This window comes from Perissodus microlepis, chromosome 22 (assembly GCF_051167445.1).
Source record: "Perissodus microlepis isolate ML-2025 ecotype Zambia chromosome 22, ASM5116744v1, whole genome shotgun sequence".
NCBI lineage: Eukaryota > Metazoa > Chordata > Actinopteri > Cichliformes > Cichlidae > Perissodus > Perissodus microlepis.
The window spans coordinates 7531912-7554217 of NC_140481.1; the positions used below are offsets into that span (position 1 = coordinate 7531912).

Here is a 22306-nt window from a genome sequence, read left to right on the forward strand (position 1 = left end):
TGAAATCTGAAATGAATGCAGGTGTTGTGGCAGCAGAATTGAAGTAGATGTTAGAGAAAGTGTTCAGCTGCGTGTCCAGATGGCCAGGGTCCTGTCAAAAATGGACATATAGTAAACCTGGGGACCTGATCATTACAGCAACTAAAATATCAACATTTCCCCAGTGACATAGCCTCTTAACATGGACCGGCTCACTGCAGACACGTGTCGGGTCAAGATTACAGCCGGGGTTTAGCCACATGCTCATTAGTCAGTTTTATTTAAAAACCACTTGAAGTCTTATGTTTAAAGATCTTAACCCTAACCCCAGATGCCCAATAACCTGGCAAATGTTACATGTTAATTTCCAGTAACTTGTCCTAGAACAAAATGTTACGTAAGCAGAGATGCCTCCTGTTGTTTCCCAGCTTGCCTGCTCCAGTCTGTTTTGGCTAATCTGTTCCTGGAGGCCAGCTTTCCTTCGAAGCTCTTATGTAAGTTGCTGGCACCCTGCATCTATGCCCCTTGGTTCAGTCATGCTAAATGTAAATACTTGTTTTTCCCCCCACCTCACAAGTCCAGTCGCACAAGCTGTGCTTTGAAGTCTTTGCTTCAGCTGCACTCCTGCTCTTGTTGTCTGCAGGGCAAAGGCAGCACATACTCGCAGCACTTAGCTGAAGAGAAAGCTCTTCATTTGTTTTATTGGGTTTTTATTACCTCACCTTAGTTATTTACTAGGTGGTAAAAGGCTGTAGCGCCCATCTATGAATGCACCACCCACCGAGATGTTGGCTTGTCAAAAACACAGAAAGCACCAGACTGGATGCTAACCAGGGTAGCATATTGTGACTGAGCTACTGATTTATGCACTAAGACAGCCTCCCTCACAGTATCTGATTTTTGATATAATAGCACAATTTAAAACCTCTCTTTGTTTCTTTGAAGTGTGTGCCTTTAATTTGAATCTCAAAGACAATGACGACAGGGCTTTGAGTTATTTTTACCCAAGTCTTGCACTTGATTTGATGGTAGTTTTGCTAAGTGCTGATCATAAATTAACTCTGACATCTGAGATATTTTGAGTGTTTTAACCCAGCTGGGTGAGTGGCGGTGCATTTTGGTGTGATTGGCAGAAACCAGAGGATTTGAACCCCTGCTCCTCACTTCTCCCTCAGACTCAACTTTCCTCGCGGCTTCCCAGATGAGTACTCCTTCATGACGACCTTCCGCATGATCAAGAACACAGTGAGCAAGGTGTGGAACATCTGGCAGATAGTTGACGAAGATGGCTACAAGCAGGCCGGATTACGGCTGAATGGCGACGAGCAAGCTCTGGAGTACTTCCTGACAGGCCCCGATGGAAATCTGCAGACAGTCACCTTCCCCGGCCTTTCTGTGCTCTTTAACACCAAGTGGCATAAGGTGATGATCGGCGTAGAGCACGACCAGGTCACGCTGTATGTGGATTGCCAGCCTGTTGATCAGAAACCCATCAAAGGCAAAGGCTCCATCAACACAGAGGGAGACACTCTTATTGGCAGGCTGGATGCTGATCCCAACGCCTCCGTAGTGGTAAGCAAGTATCAGAATCAGAATCAGAATCAGAATCAGAAAGGGTTTTATTGCCAAATGTTGAGCAGGTTTACAACATTAGGAAATTGCTGCGGTGCTTAGTGCAAACATACTGTCATAAATAACGCTTAAATAGACATGAGAAAAAAAAAAAATAAATAAAATAAAATAAAATAAAAAATAAGAATAAGAATTAAAAGTGCTAAGTAGATAGATATATACATGATATATACATATTCTCTATACAAGTATAGAGAACTGCCTGCTCTATTTAATAATCTTCACCCTCCTTACGAGCATTATCAGGGAAATTGTGCTCCTTGAGAACAACACATTCAGGTTTATGTGTGTGCTGAGCTCTGCTATAATTCTAAAGTGCTGCTGTCACGGCAAATCTGCTCAGCTGGGTCCCAGTAGGAAAAAAGGATGGGGATGGGGGGGGGGGACTTAATCCCTGCAGAAAATCACATTGGTGGAAAATCAAGCTCAACAACCCATATAGACGGCATTGATTCCAAGCTACAAAGAAGTAACAGCACCACGAAGAAGCATTTCAAAGCCCTTTCTTTTCTCAGTTTCATTTATGAAAATAATTCCACATGTTACCATGTCTTTTTTACAGTTTGAGCTCCAGTGGATGCTGATACATTGCGACCCAAAGAGAGCCCAGAGAGAAAGCTGCAATGAGTTGCCTCCCTCTGAGGTACAGTAGCGGAGACAAGGATCTGCTCAGCATCTGTCGTGGTTTGTGGTTTTACTCAGGTTGATGGAGCTTCCAGTGTTTTTGAAGGGAAGCGGCAGAAATGCTGAGACAGAGCTGCAGAAGTGTAACAAACACCTCGCCAAGCAGTTTTACTCTTTAGCTCTTTATTTTTTATTGTCAACATTGAGCTGTTGTCCTACAAACATTTGTTGGAGGAAGAGCTGTTTAGGAGCTACTTTAAACCTACAGACTGTATATATAAACTGTGACACCACCCACTGGTGCCTGGACTTAGCATTTTGAAGTAAGGGTATTGGTTGCAGCCATATTGGCCTTCCTTTTTGTTGCTTTTTTTTTTTTTTTTAAAGTTACGATATCATATTGTTAGCTAGTGTAAACACTTATTAGCTAATTTGCTAACTTGGTTAACAAAGCATATCCACAATTAACTGTGATATTTAAACGGGAGCTAACTTTGGAGGGTTAAAAAAGACAGCCTTAAAACAAAATTTATTTAATGTGAAAAACAAACAGCCCCCTCTATATGCAGTTTTATTTTATTTATGCTGTTTTACTGTTAGCTAGTGTCAACACGTATTAGCTAACTTGGTTAGCAAAGCATATCCACAGTTAACTGCAATATTTAAAGGGAAGTTAACTTCAATAGGTGAAAAACAGCCTTAAAACAAATGTATGTATTTAATGGAGAAACCAAACAGCCATCTTTATGCAGTTTTATTAGCGGAAAAGGGGTAACTTTAACCCTGTTACACCAAGTGCATCGTAATTGATACATGAGGTTTTGAGCCCTTTATTATATCATCAGTGTGATTTTTTTTCTCCTGAAAATCTGATGTATACAGTCAGACACTACTATGAGCAATTAATTGCACAGGATGTAGCAAGAAAGAGATTTTTTTTGTTTGTTTTTTAAAAGCATAATTAAAACGTATACGTAAAAATAAAACTAAAGTATAGGAATAGTTACTCCTTGTGCAGTTAACTCAATTTTCACTAAGTTTTCCAACCCCGGGAATATTACTCTCTGCCTCAACAATGTGTCCCAGTTATTCTCTGTTTATAATTTAATTTATAATTAAATATTATGTTTCATTTCTACTGTGATTAATGAGATGGCTGCCTGCGATGAAAATGCCACTCTGCAGTCTCACATTTCGTGCTCTGTGAACTCTGCCGTGCAATGAATTAGGATTAGTGAGAATTGTTTTTATTTTTTTAATTCAATCACTTTCATCAAAATGTGACTGATTGTACACCCTGTGGACAGACTCATTTCCTGCCCTGGTGCACTCTATTAGCTCTCAGGCTAACACGGGGAGTGTGGGTACTGTTTACGGGGCTTTGTATTTAAATGACAGCATGACATCACTCACTGCCGTTGTTGTGAACCAGAGCGCTTTTGCTGACACTTTTGGTGAGGGTGGTGTGACTACTTTCACTAACTCTCCCTTTATCTGATTTCTCTTGCTTCTTCAGATGTATGCCAATGCTGAGGTATTTATTTTTCATCTCTACTTTCTTTTTGCTTTGTGATTTTAAACCAATAATCTGTTTCAGTGCTTCAGTTGCCTAATTGCCTTAATGCTTTGTTCTATATCTAATAAATGGTGGTGATATTATTTGTTTTTAGCATTGCATAGGTTGACCATTCTTACATTTGTACATCAAATCATGTGCCCAGAAGTAACTTAAAACCAGGTGGCACAGAGATAATTTCCATAGATTATAACTAAATCTGTGAAGAAGAAGCCTTTACGCTGAAAAAGACTTTATCTTCTGCTCTACACAAGTGTTTAGATTGAACATTTAAATTCAGTTATCTAGCATTTCTCAAGTTTTCTGTGATAATATGCTAATTGTTTGTTTGTCTCTTCTGTCAGCCTGAAAAATCAATCCCAGGCCCCCCAGGTACCCCTGGCCCAGAGGGCCCCCGAGGGCCAGCAGGAGAAAATGGCAGAGATGGAAGAGATGTAAGTATTTCCTACTTCCATTAGCACAGAGTGAGTATTTTTCTCTCTTATTTGACTTCTTTTATTTATCTCTCCAGGGTCTTCCAGGGCCTCCTGGCAGTCCTGGCGCTCCTGTGAGTATTAAACGCAAAATGATTTACTGACGACGTACCTCGAGGCTGCGTTCTCCCTCTCAGTGTGTTTGTTTGTCATATGATACCCCAGGGAAATGATTCACGTCGCGGCTCAGTTACACAGTTTCAAAACAGATTTGTCTGACACAATATGACTCGGCATTGCTTACTATGATAACACTTCTTTGTAGACCAATCCTGCTACTTCTGTAGTGTGTCTCCAGTGAGAGAGTGTTGAAATAATCTGGATAAATTAACTTCAGAACATCCACCTGGTCACTGACAGCTAACAGTTATTCTGGCAAAGTTTCCTACACTGAAAGTGTAACATGACCAAAGCCTTGTGAAAACACAGGAACCCAAAGTCAGTCTGAAACCCTGATACTTTATCAGGACCTCTAACCTCTTGAATTACAGGACTCAGTGTGGGAACTAGCCTCAAGTGGCTGTTAGAGGAGTTGCAGTTTTTGGATCTTTCTTGAAGGCTTCTTTTTTTCACCCTGGAGGTTGCTCCTTAATTACAATCCATTCCAATGTTCATATATACTAACTTTAACAGTGCACACAGTGGTTAGAATTATCTCTTAACAACAGCAATGGGAGGTGACATATAGAAGAGGTTGGTGTGGATGAATGGGTCAACAAAACATTGGACTTTAATTCAAATACAATGTAAATGGAATATCAGTATAAATCTCTTTAAGACAAAAGTCTGGATTTCAAATGGAAAGCATCAGTGACGCTGTAGTAATCAGCAGCTACTAGGTCAATTCTGTTTTTTTGAAAAACATGCACAGTGCAGCTTGGTAAGTTACGAACTTAAAGGCACTTGTTACATCTTATTTTTTGTTGACAAGGGCCTGTGTTCATAAATACTTAAAATCCAAGAGGCTTCAACAGGAAAAGGGTCAACTTGGGTTAACATAAAGTTTTTTGTGGATGCTTTTCCTGTTTGGTACAGCCAAATTAAAAAGCTTATGAAAGAAGAGTTGTCAGGCCAAAATGCATCTACTGCTTCTACTTTAACTTCTAATCTTCTGAAGATGTGGTTGGTTAGCATATGGCTAAACACAGCAAAACCCAAATGCTAGAGATCTGTTGGATAGTAAGAGATTAAATAGGTTCGTTGCACAGAATGCGGTGGCAGACTGTGGAGTAGCAGTGAAAAGGAGGACCCAAAATACAGATTATAATCTTATAATGAACAGTGGATTTATTTACAGTGAGTGGAAAAACAACATGGCTATATACAAATCCCAGCACTGTGGCCCTGTGGCGATTCTCCCTGAATCCCACATAGTGCAGATGTCCACGAAAGGTGAAAAGTAGCAACTCCAAAAACTCCTGATCTCCGATTCCCGGTAACACACAAACGCACTCAGGTTAGCAGGATTAAACGAGTTTTGACTCCAGGATCCAGCACTGACTGGAGCTCAGCCACACTCTTAAATAGGGCGCTCTTAACGATGCCATCAGCTGCAGTTGGTGATGGCTGATGAGCGGCAGGTGTGGCAGCTTCCAGCGTGGGAACACTTCCGGGTCGCAATCCCTCAGCAACCCAAAACATCCAGGAATATGAATGAACATAAACACACACAGGGAGACGGAGGAAAAAGGATACACAACAACCAAAACACTACATACGGAAAAATAGACATAAATACAGAAATACATGAGGCCTGGGTCCCTAGGCCCAGGCCATGACAGGCTGCGTCATATGGCTGCCTCTCACAGACGTTTCTTCCTGTTAAGAGTTTTTTTATACCCACTGTCGCCAAGCGTGTTCTCATGGAGGGGGGGGTCCAAATTCATGGGCTGCATCCTCCTGGCGCCGCATTTATAGGCCGATTACGTCACAGCGACATGACAAAGGCTGTCCACATTCGTAGACTCCTCCAAATGCAGCTGACAAATGCGTCCTCCTTTTCCCCAGATCTGAAGAATGGGTCGGGTGTATCATTCGTCTTCCACCATATCCCAGAATTCATAGTGCGGCCCAGCCAATTCCAGTTTCCAACAATGGCATCAGCTACTTAGTTTTAATATTACTCTTATTACTCTTTCTGAGTCTGAGATATTTTTAGGCGAGAATGTAGCTGTGTAAACTTCAAATATCTGCTTGGTTTATCAAGATATTGCATATTTGCAAAAGTGCTCCGATGTTTTCGGAGACGTCTGTTACCCACCAGCTCGATAGCTAGCTGGGGCGAGAACACCAAACTCCCGGCACATCGTTTTCAAACCTCCTGAGGACCTGGCCTTCAGGTCCTCAGGAGGATGCAGCCTATGAATTTGGACACCCCCAGGGGCTCATTTGCTTTTTGGGGTTTTCTCTGTTTTCTTCGTATTATTGCAGGGTCTTTACCTGACACTAGGAAGCACCTTGAGGCAGCTACTGTTGTGATTTGGGGTTATATGAATAAAATTGAATTCTTGAAGTCTTGGTGTTGCAGTATACTTATCTTTCTTCTACCAGTTTAATTTGATCACAAGTAGCTTTGTCACAAATAAATCAATTTCCTCCATTAATCGAATGGCCAGAAATAAAAAAGGGGGAGTGCTCAGTGGGTAGCGTGGGTGGGAGCTCTCATATGATGTGAATGCCACTTAATGTGCTGCTATAAACTTCTTAATATAGCAGTGAAATCTTGACTATGATGCCCTGTTTTCTTTCATTCAATAATAACTGAGATGTCTTTGTGACTTTGTAATAAAAGTGTACAGCAATTAAGTTTCCCAAGAAGAGTAGGCTTTCTACTAAAATATTAGCATTTATGCTAAAAGAGAAATTTAGGAATAAAGGCATGCTAAGTAGCAGACACAAGCCTGGTTCAGATAAAGGCCTCATGTTAAGCAGTGCCTTTGTCATTCACAGTCACGCCTCCTTTGTTTTCGACATAGCCTTACACAAGCTCATCTTGCGGTTGATCGTCGAGTGCGGCCCACCTTTCATTGATTAAATGTTGACTGGCTCTGCCTCTGTGTATCTAAGCAACGGGGCAGGAAGATGCAGGAAGAAGATAAAACAGTTTTATTCTTGTTGTGTCTGTTTCCTAGGGCAGCAAAGGAGAGCAGGGGGAGATCGGTCTTCCTGGACAGAGAGGCCTGCCTGGTCTTCCAGGATCTGCTGTAGGAAACACCTGACACACATTTTTTATACCTGCTAGTGCTGCCTGTTTGTGTGTGTGTGCGTGTGTGTGTAAATATATGTATGTGTTTCAAGCTAAGGATAAAAATGTGCTCGCTAAAAATTGTTACAAACATTCTGTGTTGTAGTGTGTAAGGATGCCACATTAATTTGACTGTATGTTGACTGTGTGCAGGGTTCAGCTGGTCCAATGGGTCCCAGAGGGCCTGTAGGAGAGAGAGTGAGTCAACATTTACTTTCATTCAAATCAATGATTTACAGGAAATAATTGACAATGTACTGGTTTTCTCTGCTTTTCATCACAGGGACTTCCTGGCTTTCCTGGACCTCCAGGTCCTGCTGTAAGTGGAAAGAATTCTCATTGAAAGCAACATATGCATATGGAAATGACACTAAATGACGACGATGTGATAAATGTTGCTTCTTCTGTGTCTCCTTTCCAGGGTCCAGCAAGAGAAGGACCTCCTGTATGTGTTTGCTACAGATGTTGATGTTTTGTTTCTCACATGTACATGGCCTTACTGGTGAATTATCTGGTTTCTGTTCATGTCTGGCAGGGACCTCCTGGAAAACCAGGAACCCCAGGAGATGAGGGGAACATTGGACCAGAGGTCAGAATGTTTTTGTGGAATAGGTGTACAACATAAAGTCAAGTCCCATAAAAAGAGCTCCCACAGCTTGCTTGTGGAAGCATGTTATTGCAACCCATAGTTGTACTTTATTGCAACAATGATGTTGGTGAGAATTATGACAGGAGCTTCACTGTTGAAGCTTGTGCATCAATGCCACGCTGTTATGGGGTAACCATGTATGAAAATGTGTTTTTGTGGAGGTAGGAGGTAAAATGATTTTGAGACATTACTGCTCCAGCAATGTCTCAACTTCATATTGTCATAAGTCGGCTGTGCGAGCTGTTTATTGTGGACCCAAACACAAGACGCAGGAGTAAACGGGTAATGCTCATAAGTGCAAAATTCCAGGAACACACAAGGAACCAAGCAAGGGAATCCAAAAAGATAGAAATGAACAGGAAGCATGTATTATCAGGGAAACTCAGAGCAGGATGAATGTTAGGATGTCACGCAGCTATGAGGGATGACACAACAATGAACAAGCGGAGACTGAGACAATAATAACAGGTAACAGATGGGACACACAGCTAGAGACATAATAAGATGGGTGGAAGTTAAAAGCAGCACAAGACTCAGAGAACGCCCCTTGCCAAAATAAAACAGGAAGTGCAACACGAATCAGCAGGGGGGATAGGATTACCTCGACACAGTGGTAGGATAGAAAGATCACACAGGTGTGCGTAGAAAGACAAAGATGAGACAGAAGGAGGAAGTGAATAAAAACACAAAGGGAACAAGCTAAAAGATAATGTGAGAGTGACCAAACTAAGAATAGTAGACTCAAATAACCAGACTTGAAAATCAACCATAAAGAACCCACAAAAAAAGGAGGTAAACGAGACTTTAACACAAGGGCACAATAACCAGGAAAGCAAATACTGGTTAACTAAGGAACACAGAAGCCAAAACCAAAGATAACCTCAAAGAATGACTTCAAATAGCAAGAAAAATACAAACAGGAAATGTAATAATACATAACACCAAGAAAAAGAGAATACTACTTTTTAAAGGCAAACAAACAAACACAGAATAAAAATCAAAAGAATAAAGAACTAACTGAAAACTTTTTAGTACTTATAAAAGACATCTTATCAGTTCCAAAACAGCCACTACATCAGAGAGGACTTTTTTTGCTTTGTCGATATGTATTTGATATTAAATGATATGCAATGCCTCTCTTTTAACAGGTGTGGTCCCTACGTTCTGTAAGCATGCTGTTGTTGAGCCGATATTAAAAAAGAGCAGTTTGGATCCTACTTTGCTGTCTAAATCTGAGTTAGAAATGGTTAGATGGTTGGCTCGCTTAGATTATTGTAACAGCCTTTTTCTTTGTTTGAGCAAAAGGAATCTTGACCGTCTCCAGTTAGTCCAGAATGCTGCTGCAAGGCTTTTAACTAAGACACGAAAAAGAGAGCACATTACACCAGTGTTACGTTCATTACACTGGCTTCCAGTACATTTCAGAATTCATTTTAAAATCTTGGTACTGACTTTTAAAGCTTTGAATTGTGATGCTCCTGCTTACATTTCTGATCTTTTAGAACCCCACGCTCCCTCTCGCAGCCTGAGATCTTCTAATCAAAGGCTGTTGGTAGTCCCTCGAACATATTTTAAAACCAGAGGTGATAGATCTTTTAGAGCGGTGGCCCCCAGGTTGTGGAATGCTCTCCCTCCATCATTACATTGCCTTGATTGTATTTATTCTTTTAAAAAGCAGCTTAAGACTCATTTATTTAGATTGGCTTTTAATTAGATTTGTGCTGTGTGTTTTATTATTAATGTATTTTATGTATTTCTGTTTTATATTACTGTGAAGCACTTTGTGGTTTTTATCCTGTGAAAAGTGCTATATAAATAAATTGATTTGATTTGATTAAATGTGTTATTGCAGGGTCCACCTGGGCCTAGAGGAGGACCTGGGGTTCCAGGGCCTCCTGGCCCTCCTGGCCCACCAGGGCGTGTGGTAAGAACCTGATCCAACACTGGTTTTATTATCATGTGAGACTTTATTATTTCATACATTTCCTACGTTATATACATACATGGTACAACAGCACACATGGGGTTGTCTACCAATCAAGGTTGGTGGTTCGATCACCGGTACTTCCAGTCTTAGTTCTTAGCGATGCTAACAGCACACATTGTAACTAGCCCTTTCCTTGCGGACCAATCTCGTCCTGAGCTCAGATCTCTGTATGAAATCACGAGCATGTGATGGTCCCGCATGCAGCCGTCTCTTTTCACACATTCAAATCTGGAACATAGATTTCTGTGAACGTCTAACCCCCTGTGGCTGTTTTAGATCTCACTCTGCTGTGTTTTAGGGACCGCCCGGTGCCAGCAATGAGGGAAGTGGGGAAGCTGTGAGTGTTCTTCTGTCTTATATGCTGCCAAATTCTTCCTGGATGCATGGCAATTGGAGTGGTGACAGTGAAATTGTGACCAGAATGAGTCATGTTAAAAAGAGGCTGGTAACAGCCACGCTTGTTGAGTATCTGACTGGCTGTGTATGTTTATAGTGTCCTGCAGCCTGCCCTGCTGGACCCCAGGGGCTGCCTGGGCTACCAGGGATGAAGGTGAGGAATGTTAATGAAGGATGTTCAGTGATTCAGCTAATTAAAAGCCAAACCAGACATTTAAATTAGTATTCTTGTCAGACTGGGAGAGGTTTTTAAATGTTTAGGTTATCATGGGACTGCAAAAAATCTTCATTTCTATCCCATCTAATATCATTCTGCAAGGCGTAGCTTTAGACTTAAAGTTTACTTAATAGGCTGTGAAGCTCAACATCTCATCATCCTTAACAACTATGGAATGACTAACATCAATGCATCGATAAGTGTCAGCAAGTCAGCAAGAATGAACTGTAGAAACTCAGACTCTGACGATCAGGTCAGGACATTATCCAGAGTTGTCCTTTCTCACGTGTAACTCAAAGAGACTGTATATAAAAGACGGATTCAGATCTCTGGATGTCACTATTGTGACAGCACCCACTGATTTCTTGACATTAGCATGACATTAGCCAAATGTTATTTTTTCTGAGCCATATGTCACCATATTTTGACAAGAGAGTGGCGTGCTAATTTGTCAGCTAACATTATCAACCGTGTTTACCAAACGAAGTACAGCTATACATAGCTATAATTAGGGCTGACGATAAGCAGACGATTTTATTTAAACCATTTTATTTGTCAAATAATTGCACTGAAACTGCTCCAGAAGGCACCAACAGCAACAAATAAGGACTCCTGTTCAGTGATTCGTTTTAGTGAAGGTGTGGCTTTGCAGACAGCGATCAGCTGCGTATGATTCAGAAAATAATCTGTAAACATTCTGTAGAGCCCACAACAGCTTTTGTACCGTGCTGTAAAAATGCTTTTAAATACTGTTTAGTTGTTCATTTTAACAAAGGAGCTGATGGGGATTGACTGTATTAGAGATGGTCTATATGGACAAAGGTTCTGGGACACCAAGTGCTGTGGCCCAAGACTTTTGTCCATATAGTGTAGTCCATTGAATGTAGGCAAGAGTGCTACCTGGATAACCCTAGCTAGCTAGTTAACCCTTGCTATTGCCCCACTGTCACAAACAGACATGACAGCATGTCTGTCAGCTGGCACGTTAGATCCAGAGTGATCATGTTGGCCTTTTGTAATAGATAGATAGATAGATAGATAGATAGATAGATAGATAGATAGATAGATAGATAGATAGATAGATAGATAGATAGATAGATAGATAGATAGATAGATAGATAGATATATTAATGATGTGATTGTTACCTTTAGGGACACAAAGGTCTGGATGGTGAGCCTGGAAAGGATGGCGTTCCTGGAGAGAAGGTACAAGCAGAGTGAAAACCAGACAGAGCATACAGTACATACAGTAGTTACCTTGTAGCAATGAGCTATGTTTCTCTACCAACAGGATACCAAGAACCATTTGTACACATGCTACAATCCACCCTCACAAAATGTGATGTTAATGTGTTTACACTTGTGGTTTTCCACAGGGGGAACCAGGAAAGCAGGGTCCTCAAGGACCACCAGGTCACATGGGAGATGATGTAGGGAAGCTTCTCCCTTGGTTACACTGTATTAATATTAATGAAATTATGTCTCCCTAAAGATATAAAGTGATAAATATCTACAAAATAAATCTCTTTTGTCCTTATAGGGACAAAGAGGACCCATTGGAGTCCCTGGAACCGCGGGAGAGAAGGGAGACAGAGTACGTTTAACAGTGATGACACAGACATTTGGACCTTTGTACATGTAAATGAAAGCTAATTCTTCTCCATTCTCAGGGCCCACCTGGCTTCAACGGTGTCCCAGGACCCACTGGTCCTCCTGGAGCTCCTGTAAGCAGTCTTAGTTTGATCAGCTCCATGGCCTCTGATCTTCTGGCATTTGCTCTAAGAGCGAAAAAGGGCAGGATGTACTTTAACCTGTAACTAACTTTCTCTCAGGGTGTGGAGGGAATGCGTGGACGTCCGGGTTTCCCGGGGCCTAAAGGCGAAGATGTGAGTCCTGCTCTCTACCTAAGATGATTTATATAACAAATCATAATTCGAAAAGCATTTAAAAAAATGTGATTTGATCTTGTTTAGGGAGCCATGGGAGCTCAGGGATCACAGGGTCCTCCAGGGGAAAAAGGAGATACTGTAAGTAAGCTGGAAGATATAAAGTAGAAGTGGAAGAAAATGGATGAATGGTGAGACATTTATTTTTAGCACAGCATTGCTTAATATATAGTGTTTTTCAGGGAGGGCCTGGAAATAATGGCTTAGATGGAAGTCCTGGAGTTGATGGCGCCAAGGTAACTGTTATCCCCTGTGATCTTTTTACTAATAAAAGTGCATCATGCTACACTAAAACTCAATAATTGTCTGGGAGACATGGAAAGATTGAATTGGATTGGCCTGTTTCTAAAATATACAAGACAGAAATACATCAAATCTACAAGCTAATGGTGACACGTGGCCAAGAAAGGCTGACTCAACCAAAAATCTAAGAGTATATAAGTTTTCAGTTAATTAATTAAGAAAGAAGGAAACACATCAAATATTATTATTGCATATTGCTTTTAATGTTTGTTTTTTTTATCAGGCTTGAAATGTCTGACAAAAAAATAACGATAAAAACCCTAAAAACCATGAATTTGTGAATGAAGTGGGGACCGCTGGTCTACAACATATGGTGTGTCCCCCCAAAATTTACCAAATTATTCTGCTGAATGCATCATGGGTGTAGTATGGCGTCCATTGGACTTTTGGCTGACGCCATGTTGGTTTCTTTGGATAAATCTTTGAACACACATTCAACAAAAGTAAACTTTTATACCGCATACAACAATCTGTGCACACTTTGCATCTCCTCAACAGGGAGAGCCCGGCACTCCTGGAGCTGTTGGTGTCAGGGGGATTGTGGGTATTCCAGTAAGTCAAATTTAATTTTTGTACATTCTGTTAAACCTGTAATTGAATTATATCCTCTGTGGTTACGATTTCCAGGAGTTAGCGTTTCATTGGGAAGCTAGTGACGCTGGTAAATTAAAGGAGGACGAGCTTCTCTCTGAAGCAACAAAGCTGGTCAGCTAAATAAAACATTAAAGTCAAAACAACCTGCAGGAAGGGCAAGGGCACACCTACTGTTGCCTGTAAGGCTGTGAGATGAGAGGATACAGATGTGACTTGAATGGTAAATGTGAATTCACAAACAGCACAGTAGATAAAAGGACAGTGTTTTTACTATAGGCTGTGTGACTTATTTCCAGTGTGCTTTTACCTAAAGATTTTTATTACTACTGTTTCTCAAACAGTTATAAGTGTTATAAATTGATTTCCTGTAAATGTTAAGTAACGTTTTATGCTACTTCACTGCTATGCTAATTCCCTGACCCCATTTCCTGTTAATGTTATTTATTGCTTCTCACAGAAACAGACGTGAGGCAATGACACAAACATTTTCAGTTTGTTTTCATGACATGTTTTTGTTCCTAGGGTCTGCCAGGGAAGTCGGGAGTAGCTGGAACCCCCGGTGAAAAGGTAATTGGAATCATCATCCATTTAATGAGGCATGTCTTTATAGCACATCCCTAATGTTATTGCAGCTGACAGCTTCAGTAGAACACTCTCTTTGAGGTTTGAGCTGACTTATTCAGTGCAATTCCTGCTGTGGATTTAGGGCAGCACTGGTGCAGAGGGACCTGTCGGACCAGCTGGACTTCCTGGAAAAACTGTGAGATTACTCTACCCACAGAACTCTATCCATGAGCCTCTAATTTTACAGATATTTTTCATCAGTTATGTTGGTTCTGCAAGGGATATTCACACTCATTCAAATTCATTTGGATATTTTTCCCATATAGGGTGAGCCTGGAAAAGATGGAGCAGATGGAAAACCTGGAGATAAAGGAGCAACTGTAAGTTGACATTTTGTCCCCATTGCTTCATGATTTTTATATTTAAATTAAAAACAAGTTACACTTTTAGACTTTTCAGGTACGTTAGTACCAGCACATTCCTGTGCAAACTGAAGTTGAGGTTTTACTACTTCTTGATGTACAGGGTCAAACAGGAAAACAAGGACCAGTTGGGCCTGCAGGTCCACCAGGAATCCAGGTGAGATACACTGATGCACTACCTGTCCATCCATCCATCTGCTCCCAGCTGGGCATTCGCAGAAAACATTCAAAGAGAAACATACAGGAGCCATCCTGACTATTTGTCTAAACCACTTTAGCTGGCTTCAACCAAAGTGAAGGCGCAGTAGCTCTACTCTGAACTCCATCGATGTGTGTGAGCTCCTCTCTCTATCACTAAGGCGGAGTAAACCCGTTTTAGCTGCTTGATTGGCCTGATGACATCAGTGTTGTCTCATCGTTCAATTCTATGTTCCAGAAGCGAGTCTTTTTGTCTTATTGTCCCAGGCACGGCTTTACAGCTTTACAGAGGAACAGAAACTTTGATGACGTCTCTGGAAGTTCAATTCAGTTTAATTTATACAGCGCCAAATCACAACAACAGTCGCCCCAAGGTGCTTTATATTGTAAGGGAGACCCTACAATAATACATACAGACAAAAACCCAACAATCACACGAATCAACATGAGCAAGCATGAAGCACCTGCAGACAGGGCCAAGGAAGACAGGATAAAAGGAAGCTGACATGCTGTGGAAGAGAGACTGAGATTAATAACAAGTATGATTCAGTGCAGAGAGGTCTATTAACATTAGGGGTGGGTTTTGATTATCGATTTATCGATTGCAATCAATTCTAGCTTGGATAACGTGATATCGATTCATTAAAATCCTGAATCAATTTTTAAATATAAATTCATTTTGCCCGAAACGCCAGAATCTTAAACCTCCAAAAAATTCGACAACCAACAAAAACTTTAAACAGTAAATGACAGCAGTACACGGATTCTGCACAAAGACGTAAACACAACAAAGCGCGGACCCGGCGCATCAGAATCAGTGAGATGTCTGCTTTCTCACCATGGACATGCTGTCGGGACTGAAAGCTGACAGCTCACTGATTCTGATGCGTCGGCGGCTCCGCTCTTTGTGTTTGTCTTTTTTGCGCTCGATTCTGAAGCTGCAGGTTTGATCTCTCTCCAAACAACATTGACTGAACCAGCAGCAAAAGAAGATCCAAACTAGCTTCACGTTTCGCTTCACATAAACATCGTCATGAATTCCCTCTTACTTTTGCTGTTTTGCTTCCACCACGATAAAAATCACACTTCATGCAGAGCTCTCTGTCTCTCTCTCTGTTTTCTGCATTATTCGCTTGCTTATTACCCACCAGTCTACCGTTGTGTACAGCGCTGTCTGCCACTGTTTTTTTTTTTTTTACTTTTTTAAATTATGCAAAATTGCAAAATGCTCAGCTGTGTCTTTAATAAAACCTCTGTAACTTTGCTCTGTTTCACTTCAGCAGCATCAGGTAATGTTCAGATGTTGATTTATGGTTTTCTTTCGTTTTTGTTCTACTGCAGAGTATTTTTATCTGCTATAAAATCCCAGGCCAGGAAAATCTCCTTCATGTTTTTCTGTGTTTTATCCTCAGTTACTTTGACACAAAGGCATCTGCTGAGATGCTTACACCTTTGATTAAGGTGTCAGCTTTGTTTTTATAGATATAAAAATATGGATATGTACTGATAAGTGATCAGAAATATAATATTTCTGACTGTCTGAGGCAAAAATTCCCCGATTCAAAACGAATCAATTGAATCGAATCAGGACCTTGTGAATCGGAATTGAATCGATTCTAGAAATCAGTGACGACACCCAGCCGTAATTAACATATAGTGAGTGAGAAAGGCGACTGAAGAAGAAATACTCAGTGCATCACAGGAATCCCCCAGCAGCCGAAATGAGATGTGTCTGTAACAGCTAATGATGAAGAGTTAGTTTCTGCAAAATTCACAAATGACATCATGTAAAAAGATGAATCAGAGCAGGGGTTAGGGGTGGTAAAACAAAGCTACTTCAGCTGTCTCAACCCTGTTGCTCTGAACACGCAGACATAAATATGTTTGTTGTATTTTCAGGGTGAGAAAGGAGCTAAAGGTAACCCCGGCACCAAAGGAATGAAGGGCCATACAGGGCACAAAGGTGATCTGGTGAGACAAATTTCATTCTTTACCAAAGCTTAGAAATCTTATAATAAGAGTTTAGTGAAGAGCATAATGTGTTGTTTAGGGACCTGTTGGACCAGTAGGACCGAAAGGAAGTCAGGTGAGAAATATTGTAATTTCCAGTTTATCTGCAAATGAACCTTAACAGTTCGTCCAGTAATTTGACTTTTTTGCTCAATCTGTTGTAAAACAGGGGGATAGAGGAATGCAAGGAGATCCTGGGATAAAGGGAGACCAGGTATTTGACTCATATGCTTAATTAAATGCAACAAAAATTTATTTTCTGTTGCTGGATTTGAGAGATGTTGATTTATCTTTATGTGTGTGTCTCAGGGCCCTCCTGGTGTTCATGGAATCAAAGGAGAGGTATGCATAAACAGTTGTCTGCTATAAAAGCTCGCCTAAGGAGCTTTTTACATGGAAAGTGTTTCATGACTTCTAACATTGCAAGCTTGGATTGTATATACAAACAAACAATTTAAAGCATTTGAATAGGTACTACAATCAATTCCCACCTTAGCATATGGTATAAAAAGCTTACAGAATGTTATTGAAGCTAGTCGAACACTGAAGGAATCACTTAGTTGTGTATTGTTCTGGCACACAAGCTATCTTAGGTGATAGGGGCAATATCCTACTGCTGACACATACAGCCTTGGTTCATAATGATTCGTTTTCACCATTAGCGTGGGGAGAAGGGCCAAAGAGGAGTTACGGGAGCCGATGGCAGACCAGGCCAGCCAGGACACGAGGGTTTGACGGGTCCAATGGGAGCTCGAGGGCTGGAAGGAGAGCCAGGCCTTCCCGGAGCACCAGGCCCGAGAGGTCTACCTGTAAGTGACACATTTAACCAGTATAGGAAATGCATACACTTAAACCACATGCTAGCAAACTACATCTACTTTTAGCAGACATGCTAGTGGTTCTAGAGATGGCAGCACCTGATCCATCAGTTTGGTTTGGAATAATCTCAGCAATTATTTCTAACGAATGAAACTGACAGAAACAGTGCAAATGCAACTGTTGGCTGCATCAACCCTTTGCAGTAACTTTGCAGTAATAGCATTCGTGATTTCACAGGGGCCAAAAGTGAGTGACGAGAAGCTTCGGGAAATGTGTTCAGCTGTTGTTGAAGGTGCCGTTTGTTCACCTTAATAAAACCTCACATTGAACCCAATGAAGGGTTGAGCAGTTAAATATTAAAACCTATTTGTTGCAATTCATCTAGAGCAATTAGCTGAATTTATGAAAGAACTCTCAAAAAAGCCAGCAGCCATTGGTGCCCCTGGTACTCCTGGACCTGCAGGTCCTCCTGGACTCCCTGGACCAGCTGGAGCTGCAGGAGCAGCAGGAACTCCAGGGCCAATGGGTCCCAAAGGGCCTCCAGGCTACTTTGGACTTCCAGGCGCACCAGGACAAAAAGGTCAGTATGGCATTTCAAATGTTTTCACCTTTAGTAAAAACTGAGCCTCGGTTTTTAGCATCCTTTACTTACAGCTGTAAGTGGGTTGTTCATTATGTATGCGTTTCACCCACACCATGACAGATAAGCTGCGAGGCTGTGATAGCCTTTTTGCTTCTTCTCTATTTTCTTGGAGACCTTCCAATCCCAGAGTGGCTGTAGTGGAAAAAATTAAATTAATCCTTTAGAGAAAACAATGCTGTCAGCTCTGGCAGTATGCCTTTGTCTTTGCCAAAGCAAACGCTGAAAGAAGTTATGCAGAAAGCTCTGAGAATGGAAGAGAGTCACTGATGCATAACATTATACAATCAATGATGCACTAAACAGGGCGGAATCAGAGTGGAGTCATTAAGTTTCCTAATTACGTGCCTATAACTGTGCCTCTCCATTTCATCTCAGCATTAATGTGCGTGTCCCTGATGTGTTCGGCTCCTGTGCAGGTGATGCCGGGGAGAGGGGAGACAAGGGAGACAGGGGAGAGGATGGTGTGGGAATCAAAGGAAGCCAAGGCGCACCAGGTGCACCAGGTAAGGATTCTTGTTGTAATTAGAGCAGAGCACTGGTGACAGTAAACAGGGGGTCTTCAAAATGTCAAACTGAACTAAAAACTGACTTTAATTTTTAATTCTCATTAAAAGTGCAGTTTTTGTAGCATGTTAGAGAGATAACCCTCACATATAAATATAAATGTATATACTGTACTGAACTTGCTCAAATACAGGCTTTATCTCACAGCAGGCCAATTTATTTGTCAGATCATTCCATTTAAAATGCTCCACAAATCACCAACAGAAAATACCACAGTGTAGTGACCACTATAGAGCTCCGCTGTGGGGCTTTGGAAGTAAAGATTTCATAGGGATTTTGATTATTAGCCATTATTTTATAGCCGTCCAAAGCTGTTGTATTACTTGAACTGATAGTAGACTCATAAGTCTATTTGACATCAACCTTGTTTTTTAAAAATGCAATGTGAAATGTCGTAGAAAAAATAGTTTGTTACTTTATTTAAAATAACCCTCAATAAAGCTTCGACAGCTCGCTATTCATCACTGATCAAGGACAACAGTAACAACAGCAGAGAGTCAGGGCTCTGTTGGGCCAACTATTCTTTTAACTATTCCTTTAAGTAGCAATGACTTCATTCATTTCTTTACAAATAAAATTTTAAGCAGTAAAGAAAACATTACTGTTATTCACAGCCTTTCATCTGATGTACCATTAAGTACAGCAACTTTAATATGTTTTCATCTGTTAACAGGCCACAGGTTGTACCGCCGGATTTTAAAGTGGTGATAATTAAACTACTTACAAAGCCCAACCTCAGATGTAAAGATCCCAGCCTTTACCTACTAGTTTGGCGTCCCCGGCACCGGAAAGAACAGCTGAGCCTAGTTCTTGTAAAAGGAAGTTTTTCCAAGTGGAAGCTGATGGGGCGTTTCTGATTGTTGTTCCATTGTAAGGTCTTTACCTTACAGAATAAAGCACCTCGAGGCAACTTTTGTGAAATTGAAATTGAATTGAAAACTCTACCCAAAAACTGACATCTCTGCAACATCTCTTTTTGGTGGAGCAGTTACTATGGAAACCAGAAAATGTCAGGTTGACTAAACTGCAAGAGCGATTAATACAGCAAGTTACAGAGCGCTGTACTTACTGAGAGCTAGGCCATACTTTACCACACACACAATTACAAATACTAAACACTGTTATAATTCAGTATATAAAGACAATAATGAAAAGGATACCATTTAAGAAGGTTAGAAGACATTGCTCTGGAAACTGGGATTTGCAACGGATTATGGGATGAGTAGTTCCTTCACCACTAAAAGTAATTGTTTACACAATCTTATACCTTTTCCTGTTTTTTTTTATTAGTATTTTTATCCAGGGAGGGGCAGCCTCTCTCAAAGTAGCTAATGTATGTTGTTTAGGGTCATACTAAGACAGGATGTTTCTAATTGTACCAACATTTATGCCAATGAAAGACACAACGTACTAGAGACTTGTTTAATGTGTGCATCAAAGAACGAGTGAGTCTCAAATACCAGCTGAGCCAGATCAGCTGATTTAGTGTAAAACCTGAAAACACGACCTGGTGTAACAAATGTCGATAATGCTTCTTTTTTCTTTTGCTTGCCTGTTAGCCGTCATCTTATTTTTTAAACTGGAAAGATCCCAGTTCACCCCGTCCATGCTAGATATCTGAGAGAAGTTATGTGAAATATACTTTAAAATGAATGAAGGAGGATTTCTGTAAGATATGGATCACATATGGATCACGTGTGTGTGGCTGTTTTAGTAGGTTGTTAACGTGCACCCGCAGTTTGACTTGTCTTAGTGTTGTGTCATTCATATTCAGATATTGACCACTTGATTCCTGGAATCCTAGAATTAAATGAACAGATGGTTAGGGTTAAGAAAGGGGAAGGTTCTACATTATACTGTTCTATGTGGTAATATGTGGTGATGAGATTATGTGATTAGTACTGTGTAATATTATAAAATGTAACAAAAGAAAAGTTAAAAAAAAGAAGAAGGTATAACATAGTTTTATCTGAATATCGAAACTGCACGTCATCCACACCTTTATGTCTTTAAGGCATGTCTGTAACTTATCTAAATCATTTGTGTCGTCTACTTTCATAGATAAATATACCTGGATGTCATCTGCATAGCAGTGGTTATTTACCTATTGCCTTTATAAACTGCCAAAGAGTAGCATGTGTGACATGAAAAGTATTGTTCCTGGTGCAGAAGCCACTATATCTGACTTTTGCAGATATGGTTTCTTTACAAAATACCATTTTTCATTTTAAGTTGACATAATACTTAACATGTTTTTGTTTCCTCAGGTGCATCTGGAGCCCCCGGCATTGGAAAAGATGGTAGAAACGGAGAGCGTGGTGAGACAGGTAGTCCTGGTATCCCTGGACCTGTTGGTCCAAGGGGGCTCCCAGGATCTCCTGGCTTTTGTGACCCATCAACCTGTATAGGCAGACATCCTCCACTTTATATGGTTGGTGGGAAGAAATCCATTGGCTACAAAAACCCATGACACACCCCAAGCTCACTGAAACACTCCAAATCTCATCCTGCCAGTGACCACATTTCAGGACTTGTCAAAGCACGGTGATCTTTGGAAGTCTCCATCTGAACCACGGAACGAAGAGACGCACAGGGAAACAGAAGTGAGGCACAATTGGAGATTACTGGACAGATGTTAACTAACCCAACATTCAAAAACCGCTGTTACTGATCCCGGAGCAACTTCTGACTGATGGCAGGTCCAGGGCACACAAGTCACCCACCACAGTCATTCAATATCAATTCTGCTCTTTTAGCTAATATTAAAGTCTATTATGTGACCCATATTGAAGCGATCATGAGCCAATCTTATAGTGAAGCTAGGTTTTACAAAAAAAACCCAAAATCCTGATACTAACATCAGACATGAGCTGATATCTTCAACTTGCTATTTAATTTAGGATCATACATTTGTTCCCCTCATTTTGTCAAATCGATGATCTTGTTCAAATGCTGCAATAAAGTGTTTTGAAAGTGTGCCATCATGAAATTCCACAGCCTTTTTTGTCCAGACAAAAAGTCCCTGGGTTATTATGGATATAATGTTGATTCAGCAAGGCATTTCACAGTTGCCTGGTTACAAAGGAAAGTCAACACCATCCTCACCTCTGTCTGCACAACACAAATACACTCACAGATCAAATATGACTTTTATGTAAGCGGTTAGGAAGGAGTCGGCATAGGAGCCATTGCAAGGACATCCCTTTCATCTAACAGATGTTATCGTTGCTCGGAGACATCGTGTTTATAGATGTGTACTGTAAGTGAATGGATGCTCAAGGTTCATGAAGCTTGGTATAGGAGAAGAGTGCAGCATGATTTCTATAATCAGGTTTAGACATAAAACATGATGGATGTCTCCGTCTTGGAATTGATTATCATGCATTAGTGACAGAGCAGGGCTGGAGCTCTTGAATGAATAACATAAACATTTTCATTGTAAAGAGATGAACATTCAATGAAACAG

General features: G+C 40.8%; 1 protein-coding gene across 1 annotated transcript; it reads left to right on the plus strand.

Annotated features, from left to right (window-relative positions):
- Window positions 1-641: 641 nt before the first annotated feature.
- On the plus strand, window positions 642-21823 carry col9a1c (collagen, type IX, alpha 1c). The gene is made up of 34 exons (XM_084920159.1): window positions 642-1551; window positions 2174-2254; window positions 3752-3769; window positions 4156-4245; window positions 4323-4358; window positions 7416-7487; window positions 7682-7726; window positions 7812-7847; window positions 7950-7973; window positions 8064-8117; window positions 10030-10101; window positions 10463-10501; window positions 10658-10714; window positions 11930-11983; window positions 12154-12207; window positions 12318-12371; window positions 12448-12501; window positions 12610-12663; window positions 12751-12804; window positions 12906-12959; window positions 13525-13578; window positions 14143-14187; window positions 14327-14380; window positions 14511-14564; window positions 14710-14763; window positions 16704-16775; window positions 16855-16890; window positions 16984-17028; window positions 17124-17156; window positions 17477-17623; window positions 17871-17925; window positions 18019-18213; window positions 18693-18779; window positions 21108-21823. The coding sequence occupies exons 1-34, from the start codon at window positions 1195-1197 to the stop codon at window positions 21308-21310; spliced, it is 2493 nt and encodes an 830-aa protein (XP_084776285.1). The 5' UTR covers window positions 642-1194; the 3' UTR covers window positions 21311-21823.
- Window positions 21824-22306: the final 483 nt, after the last annotated feature.

Bases quoted from the DNA above. Each gene is read 5' to 3' on its own strand.
- col9a1c (XM_084920159.1), top strand. From the start codon at position 1,195: ATGACGACCTTCCGCATGATCAAGAACACAGTGAGCAAGGTGTGGAAC. The intron at 12,960-13,524 runs GTAACTGTTATC...TCTCCTCAACAG, and splicing joins CTGGAGTTGATGGCGCCAAG to GGAGAGCCCGGCACTCCTGG. The intron at 16,776-16,854 runs GTGAGACAAATT...TGTGTTGTTTAG, and splicing joins CAGGGCACAAAGGTGATCTG to GGACCTGTTGGACCAGTAGG.